Source organism: Odontomachus brunneus, unplaced genomic scaffold, assembly GCF_010583005.1.
Source record: "Odontomachus brunneus isolate Ranch 3 - 2012 unplaced genomic scaffold, Obru_v1 Obru_scaffold_196, whole genome shotgun sequence".
Lineage (NCBI taxonomy): Eukaryota > Metazoa > Arthropoda > Insecta > Hymenoptera > Formicidae > Odontomachus > Odontomachus brunneus.
Window position 1 is genome coordinate 70,148 of NW_022639646.1, and position 9,945 is coordinate 80,092.

The 9,945-nt window shown below is 28.4% G+C and overlaps 1 protein-coding gene across 1 annotated transcript in view; it reads left to right on the forward strand.

The window, feature by feature from the left end:
• The first annotated feature begins 3,290 nt into the window (after window positions 1-3,290).
• LOC116851946 overlaps window positions 3,291-9,945 on the forward strand; it is a 26,587-nt gene continuing 19,932 nt past the window's right edge. Inside the window, exons 1-5 of the mRNA XM_032831879.1 lie at window positions 3,291-3,605; window positions 4,390-4,912; window positions 6,325-6,843; window positions 7,124-7,298; window positions 7,438-7,603. Of these exons, the coding sequence (XP_032687770.1) occupies window positions 3,536-3,605; window positions 4,390-4,912; window positions 6,325-6,843; window positions 7,124-7,298; window positions 7,438-7,603 (1,453 nt within the window). The 5' untranslated portion in view covers window positions 3,291-3,535. The remainder of the gene's footprint in view (window positions 3,606-4,389; window positions 4,913-6,324; window positions 6,844-7,123; window positions 7,299-7,437; window positions 7,604-9,945) is intronic.

Consider the following 9,945-nt stretch of genomic DNA (forward strand, 5'->3'; position numbering starts at 1 on the left):
GTGGTAAAATTTCTTGATTTCATTGTTACTTCTGTCGGGTATTTTATTAATATATTCTCTGATTAATACTGCCCAGACAGCATAAGATCTCTTGAGGACGTCTTAAACACGTTCTGAGGACGAAGAAATATTCTCATGACTTCCTCAGATTGTACTTTGGATGTCCTCTGGACATCTGTGCTGTTAAGATAATTACTTTTTTCCATACCAATCACAACTGCAATTTTACATTACTCATGCAAATTATAATTGTTTTCTTTAGGTGACAGCATTTGCAAAATCAACCCGATATTTAACAGAGAAAGAGAAAAATGAAATTGAAATTTTCGTTAAGCAAAGGAAGATACAATTAGAGAAAATATCCTACTATTTCCGCAAGTTTGGGAAAGAATGAAATTCGTTTCTGTGATTAGATATTAGAGTCGACAAATAAATTAAAGACGTATCGAATAATTATATAATCGAACGTATAATATTAATATACTAATCATCAGTATTATGTATTAGCATCTAGTATAATATCTGTTATTATAAATAAGATTAGATCCGATTTAATAGTAGATGTTATATTTAATAAAATAATAGAGACATTTGCTTTGATGTTATTATAATTACTTAAAATATATTAATTTGTGTCATAAATAGTAAATAATGGTACACTTGATGGTACACTTTGATATTTTGTATTATGAAATTCCGTTCTTCGTTTTTTGTTTGTAAATGTATATTGTATTATTTTTTCTACCAAATAGATATTTTTATTGCAGTATTTATTGAAACAGGTTTTGTCTTCCTACATATACTTTTATGAAATTCTATAATAATAATATAATAATTAAACGGATAATACTATAATAATTAAACGGATTGCAATTGATGGCTAAGTGGAATCTTTGAATAATTTGCAAGAACGCACTTGGCTGAGTATAAGTTTAACATAAATATAATGAATTCTGATCTTGCAGTTATTGATAAATGATTTTATTCGCATTAATCCGTTACACATGCGTACTGACACTTTTCATTTTTTTTACAATAAGTTCACTTGTGTGATATATTACTATGACATTTACGTTACAAATTCTAGTCAGATATTGTTATAAATAAAATTTAGGGCAAGCGATTGAAAGTTTAGATACATATTTATATTTACAAACATGGGGTACTTAAGTGCGATATCTTTATTTTAGTTAGATAAGCTTTTTTTCCTCCGGTATATTAACAGACTGAATTGGAATTGCTATTAGTCTGAAGTATTGCGTTAGAAAGATAAGATACTGAAATATTATTACTTGACGTTATATCCGTAATTGCAACTCGTATATTTCAATGAAGCAAATATATTTTACAGGACATGTAACCATCATTATTGTTTTGATTTCTTTACATATATTCCAGTAATGTCAAAATGTAATTATTTTTGTTTTATCAACATTTATCGACCCACATATGTTCATGCACGCATACGTATATGGAGTGTCTGACGCAAGATGTACTAATGTTCTTAACTATTATATGGCTATCAATGTTATTATCAACGTGGAGTTCTCGGCTGAATGCTCAGGAGCGTTAGTATTCCAAATTTTACGTAGTTGTTTCGAAAACGTATCGATCCTATTACTTATCTTGATCCATTTTAACGATATAATAATGTTGGTACGGATGCTATCACACAACTTGTATATTTATTAAATATATTGTAAATCTTCTCTTTATTTCTTTTTTTTTATTTAACTGAAAAGTTTAATTTAGGTTATGATTTTCTTGAGTGTTGCGTGTGTTTTGTAAATTATATTTGGCAGATATGTTTGAAACGATAATGGATATGGTACGTTTAAAGCAAATATTGTATTCTGCTTTGACATTTAACATCGCTATGGCTATGTTATTTATGTATATTTTAACCGATTAGGATAAATCGTGAAGACGCCTCACTAATGAGAGTTTATCGGTTAGGATAATAAAGCTAATACATTATAAATTTAAGTTGACCTTACATCCAACGCATTTGGAATCCCAACCATTTGACAGCGAATCTGATATTATGGTTTACCTTCACGAAGAAATTAAGAAATTAAGCTTGCATTGTTTTGGACGATATATAAATACATCAATCATATCGTTACATCTATTATATTATGTAACAAATCAGAGTAGATATATTGCATCATCTTATCATTTTGGTACAAAAACATAGATTCTCGGCATGATTTTTGGAGAGACAATAATTTCTGTTTTATATAAGCTACGTATAGAATTATGAGGAGTATCCGAAATAAATAAAAACATTATTAAATATCAATATGTAACGAATGCAGACACTAGGGAAACTAGAATTAAATAATTGAATTTTGTATTATAGTACATGTACTAATATTTTGTAAAACAAATTTCTTCGCATATCCTGTAACTTATAATATTATAATTTTTATGGGTCACGAAATTTTTACTATGTAGTTTGCAAAATGATTAAACATATGAAAGTTGGCAAGTCACCAAAATGTTAAATTATTAACGACAGACATACGTAACAATTTTATTAAAAATAACATAAAAATTATGAAATATTGGTTATAATTAAATATTATAAAAATGTATAATAATTTATGATAATATAATTCATAATATAATTTATAATATTATTGGTAACATAATTTAGTAAGCCTTTCAAAGTGTAGGGTCTCTTAATTTGGCAATTTTGTAAGCTCCCAACTTTATTATGTCTGAACTGTTTCCCAGTTAACTGTGTATAAATAAAACTAAACCACGTATACATATACACATTTTGTCTTCCTCTGACTTCCTTTGGAGTAATATTGAAAATATTATTCGAATTAAAACATATATAATATTGTGTTGTGTCCAAAAGAAATATAGTAACTAAAAGAATTTACAAATTAATCACAATAAATCAAAGTAAAGAAGACATAAAATCTTAAAAAGAATTATTCCTTAAGACGTTCTAAGGACGTCCTCACGAAATCTTATGCTGTCTGGATTGATACTATATGTCAAGGAGCCTCATCGGAAGTGGTTTCTCTAATGTAAATAATTATCTTCTTTTGTAAAGAACTTTACAATGAACAACGAGAGCAGTGAAAGGGCAATAGTCCTGATCTTCTTGAGGATCAAGGTCAACATCAACGTCAGTTGGAAGCCATTTGGAGCAAGCTGTGTAAAAATAAAGTTTTACCCTATATTCTAATTTATAAGAATTTAAGTATTTTTCTGAGTAAGACGTAGCATTTTTGTAGAAATTTTAAAGAAATATAAGCATATTTACTACATGTTTTTCAATAGATATGTACATATATGTACGCTTGCGCAGGTCGCGTAACTACTGAAAGTTATAATTTTGAATCAAAATGTAACGTTTGTCGGCAGGAGTGTTTATATCTATATCTGTAGCTAATCATAAACACATTTACATGAGTTTCAATTATTCGTTTACTGAGTTTCAATTGGTTAGCTAATACTTTTTATATACAGCGACAATATAAATAACAACACATACTAGAGTTACCAAGAGTCAGAAATGATACGTCGAAAGACTAAGAGTGAGCAACCGCAAATACGTAGAAGATTATCCACAGTATATTATCCAAGTAAGAAAACCTGAATAACATTTTCTCTTAGACTTTAAGTATGCATTAAGTATTAGGTCACTTTGTATTTCGTATACAATTGTACAACTCTTTAATTTCTCTCTGTTTTTCGGGGTATGTAATTAATTATGTTGCCTACAATATATCCTGCATTTTCAGGATATTCTAAAACAAAATTTGTGTTTACGTTCTGTAGTTCTAACTATTTAAGGTGCTGTTGCGTTACATTTTATTGAGTTCATGTATTTAGTCTTTTCGCGTAGCAAAGTCCTGCAAGCTATATGTCTGTTATAATCGCATAGTATTCTCTTTATTTTTATAGACTTTATATGTTTAAAAAAAAGTTCTTTTTAGTTTAAAAAATATGCTACTCATATGTATACGTGATGGTTATATAGCGAAATGAATATTATTATGTAGAATTTATATAGAACTTTAGATTCCTTTCCCTTCCCTGAAAGATGTTATCCTCTATAGAACACATATAACTGTTGATATTGTTTCAATCTCTTTTCTTATATGTTAATAATATGAAAATAAAAGGAAACTTTTGCCTTGGCTTGTTGATAAATGTATACATATATTCTGGCATATAAACATATTATGCTGTTTCTGTAAAAAATACTATATATAGTACTATATATGGATACTAGATATGGTACTATATCTTTCTATTTCTCTTCTCCTTTCCGCCATAATGGAAAAAAAAACTGTATAATTACTTCCTTAATTTGTACTTATCTTTATATCATTTCCTTATCTAGCATGTAAATTATTTTCACAGATATATTCCAAACGATAATGCGTACGATATGCTTCAAACAAATATTGTATACTGCTTTGATACTTAACATTGCTATGGCTATCGAAACAGATGTGGACCACGGAAATTGTGAAAACGCTACGTCTGATGAACGTTTATCAATTGCAATAATAGAGCCAATACATTATAAACTTTTTTTCAAATTAAATATGGAATCTGAAAATTACGATGGGGAATCCGACATCGTGATCAAAATTCACAAACCAGTCAAAAGATTAAGTTTGCATTGTTTTGGACCGTATATATATACATCAAGCATATCGTTAAAGTCGATAACTGAAGCTTCAAACAAGAGTATACAACATACTCGTTATGCATCTTATCGTGTTTGTACTAAAACACAGCGGTTCGACATATTATATGATGATTTAATATCTCCTGGATTATACGAGTTACATATACATTTTTACGGTGTATACAATAAGAATGAAAACATTATCAGATATCAGTATATGAGATATACAGAAACTGAGGCAACTAGGAGGTAAATGAGCTTATTAATGGGATGTATGCACACCAAGTTAGTAGGAAAAATATGTTAGATGTACTATATTTTACAATATTATCATCATTATGTTCTACAAGGTTTTTATTATAATTTAGAATTTACAGTATTAAAGTTTCATATAATAGGTTGCAGAACAGTCTAGATACGAGAAAGTTAGTAACACACAAAACTGTCAAAATTTAGGCTTAATAAGGAATATTTGCATAGTAATAATATAATCAAAACTAATATATAATAATATATAATAAAATGATTAAAAATACTAATTCGTTATATAATTATTAGACTAACCTAATAATTATTACACTCACCTACACACATATGTATACACAAATGCTTACACTTTTGTCTTCCCTCTTTTATTCTCGAGACACACAACGTTTAAATTAAAACTGATATAGAGGTGGAATTTTTTTTCAAGCTAGTATTTTATGCAAATAGTAATATGATAAATATAAAAAAAATGCTGAAAATTTAATTTTGACATATGTGATAAAAATGTATTAAAAATTCTGACAAAAATTATTATAAAAACACAAAAAGCACATAACAGAGAAAAACTCAGAAAATCCATATTATAATATCAAAAGCAGGAAAGAAATTGATAAAAGTTGTCAAGTAATTTTTATATTTCTTTCTTTTTTTACTATATTAGAAATAAAAGTTTAACAATTTGAATAGATTGTTAATAAATTTCAAATAAAATGTTTCAAGAGAGTATTAATGTAAAACTTTATATCAGGATTGAAAAACTTTTAGTAAATATATAAGAAAAATGCTTTTTCTTATGGCTTTATTTTGGTCAGATATATTAATCAAAGTTTTTTTGACGTGAAAACTTCGGATAAGTTATTTATAGTGCTGTAACGTTTCATGCTGTTTTTCATATCAAACTAAATTATGTTCAACTGGTCAGTTATATCTTAGTGTCGTGCCGCTTGATTTTAAAGGAAATTTTCTATCCTCCGCAAAATTAAATGTAAATGTAACTGCAAGTGTAATTGTCTTTCGTTAGGAGAAACATACTTTTTTCTTAATTTATATAAAATAATGAACTTCGGACACAAAATAATCATATAAGTCTTTACTTTTAACTTTTATAAAGAAATTTAAATTCTATCGTTCGGTAAATATTACAATTTGTGCATTAATCCGAACCAAATGACTTAAACGATGAAATACAATCGTTTTATAAACTATATAATTATTAAAAAATGTTAATTACTATTAACATGAACGGTGCGTCATTTTACATAAATATTATTCCAAGATTCAGGCATGACTTCTAATTTAATAATAATTAACACCATATATAGATAACTAATTGATGAATTTTTATGCAAAAACTGCAATTGATTTATTATTGCTGAAGTATTGCTTTGCGTTAGGTGGTTTCTTGGAATATTGTCAACATCAAATCGTGCTCGAACATTATTTCCATGTTGGGACGAGCCGGAAATACATATGAATTATGAGATTATTATTGAGCATCCTGAGCAATACAATGTTATATCAAATATGCCAGTAGAAAAGCTGATAAACAAATCAGATGGTACATCATTAACGTATTTCCTTATTAGCAAACCTATAGCTTCAAGTCAAGTGGCAATCATAATGGTTGATGACATGACTCATAGTTATTTGGGCGATGATTTGTATTGGCATCAAAGGAATATAGTGAAAAATGCGAACATTACGTTGGAAATTCGGAACACGAAAGAACTTTTCAAGAATTACCTTGGTGTCCATTATGGAATTATGGAAAATGATCACATCGTATTTCCGAAAACGAAAGATCTTTTCAAAAATTACGCCCGTGTCCATTATGGAATTATGGAAACTGATCACATCGTAATTCCGAATTTTCCATCTCAGATTAGAGGAAGTTTAGGAGTTATTATATACAGGTACATAATCAGTGTGTTGCTAATGTTATTGTGTAATCTGATAAATGCTTCTGAGGTAAAGTATTTTAGAGTAATGATTCCTCTGTTATTCAAAAAGAATATTATTATATTAATCGACAGTGTAGAAAACGAGTACATAACTTTTAATGAGGCAAATAGTTGTTGGAAAATGTGAAATTTATGAAGATATTTTCTTCCTGAAATTGCGCTACAATAAACAATTATGAATATATAATGGCAAAGATATATTTCACCGAATAATTTTATGTTTATTTTGCAGGGAAGAAAGCTTTAAGTACGATAATGCTACAGATTTTCCTGGTCGTAAAATGTATATCTACAAGGTAGTAGGCGATTCATTAGCGCGGGAAGTCCTTGTCCAAATAATATCCCCTTCTTATTTTTGGCTAATTAAGATACTTGCATCATTCTTAAGTTATTTTGTCATTTTCCAGGTAATTCTATATTTTTAGCGTTGCCAAAATGCATTTAAGTTTCTTTAATTTAGTCATTTCACACCTTTATATTGTAAAATTGTGTTGTACAATTTTTTCTGCATTATATTAACTCGACCGCAACAACATTCACTTGTAGTACGAACGTGACTCGTCGATTATGGACCTCTCCATCGTTCAGACTATGCAGGGTGCTTTGTACTATGATGTCGATTTCCAAATGGCACCTGTGTCGCAGAACAAATTCGTGCATCCCATTGATGAAATTGATGCAATTCATTATTCTCGACTGTATTATAATAAAGGTGGGACGTAATGAACTCATATAAATAACTTTCTGTATACTATATATTGTAAACACTGAAAAAACATGACTGCATTTAAAATTATTTTTAATTTGAATGAGAATACATTTTAAATATGGAATTTATAAGGAGATGAAATATTTGGTAATGTTGAAAGCGTGTTCAAAATTAAATACATTATACCTTGTTTTTATCTTTTCGTACAGTCTTCAATATTACGTAATTTACATATTATATACGCAATTATATATTAATTCCTGTGCACTACACTTTATTCCAATTGCGATTTACCATATTGGCTGTGTAATACATCTAGTGACTTTTAGTTATAAAGATTTCTTTGAAACTGAGTATTACATAAATTTTTTTTTTAATTGAACGCTTATAAATAAAATGTTATAAAAACGTAAATTTTGAAAAAGGCTTGGAATTCATAAATCACGAAAACCTAATTGTTTAAAAAATTATGGTTTCTCTTGTAATGCTATATTATATCAATTAAATCAATGACTATTTATTAAAAATAAAGTAGTTAACTTTGCGGAATAAATATAGGATAATGTATCATAAAAAATATATCATTGCGCTATTGTGAAGAAGTTTTACGTCAAAACTGATTTTAATAGTATTTGCTACATATGTTAAACAGATAGTGGTAAATAGATAAGGCTGCGTAGCAAGCAGTTTGTGTTGAAAAGAAGCTTTTTTTCCAACTTTAATTCTGCCGTATTTTTTATTATGTAGCCGTTTCAATAATAGCACAAATATGCTACACCCAAGAATACTACACTTAAGTATAGTACTTTATGATTAAATTAATTTATTACGTTGTGCTTATAAATTATTACAGGAGCTGCTATAATGCGCATGTTATTTTATTCTCTCGAAGCGCCGGAATATGTCTACAAGGAAATTATCCGGAAACTTGCGAAGAAATGGTGAGTGATGCATTATATAATGAGATAATAGTGCATCCTGATTAATTATTTAATATTCCACGAAAAAACGCGAGTCTAAATATGTCTTAAATACATATTGCTTAAGACATTTTGAAAGTGTTTCTTAGACGTCTTAAATTGCGACACAATATCCTTCTAATAATTTTGTAAGACATCTTCGGAATTTTAAGATTTCTTTCATATGTCATAAATGTATTATTTGATATATTTACCCTAAATTGTAATACGACATTAACTCTATTAATGACGTATAATTGACACTGAAGATATCTGTAATCCGTTATTAAAATTTTATCATGTCTGCTGGGACTATAATTTACGAAATCGACGTAAAATATGGCAATCACTTTCTTCAAGATTAAATTAGTATTAGATTGTTGCGAAAGTTCGTGCCGTTTTTCCGACAGATACCGTTGGTGGTAGAAGCAGTCATAATGTGAGGTGAATTGGTATGACTTCTAAGGTGGCAGCAGATTATCGATTAAAATGGAGATGGTATCATGAATTGAATAAACGTTTCAATATCTCAATTTACTGTTTCATTTTAAACGTCAAAACGGCACGTTCTTTTCCGATAAACTTAATAAAAAATTCACGAATTGTTACTAAAATCTGTTTTTATTTGCTTAGTGACAATACCACAGATTCTATGAGTGGTCTCTGGGCTATTGTGCAAAGTTCCTTAACAAATAATGACAAATTGCTCTACAACATAACTGAAATAATGGATACATGGATGACAAAAAGGCATTTTCCTGAGTTGAAAGTCGATTGTGATTATAATGGGTTTGCAACACTTTCAGCATATAATTTCAACGAAACGAATTGGAAAATACCTATAACTTGTCTCAAGATATCAAATTTTACTTTCATGAATGTTACATCGAAAATTTTATTTTATGGTATCAAGCCTTATATATATATCAGTAAATTGAATATTAATGATTTCATAATAATCAATATGAAATATACTGGTGAGTATTTATCGCCGAGTATCCATGTCCTTACGTTTACTTTAAGTTAAGTAACATTTTATATTTGATGATATCCGTGAAAATTCGAATCTTTCTTATTATGCTCTCTAGAAAGAGACATGAGAACTAACGAATGAGTTTTCACTGAATATGACTAAAGAATATGATATAATAGCTTAATAGGAGAAGCTAATTTTCTCTTTAATTGCAGGATATTATCGCGTCAATTACGATGACCGAAATTGGGATAAAATCTGTACTTACTTAAATTTTCATAATTATACCCAAATTAATGTTTTGAATCGCGCTCAATTAATTGATGATGCGTATTATTTTGTGATAAATAATAAACTCCATTCCTCTGTGTTTGTACGTCTGATTAGATACTTAAAAAGGGAATGGCATTATG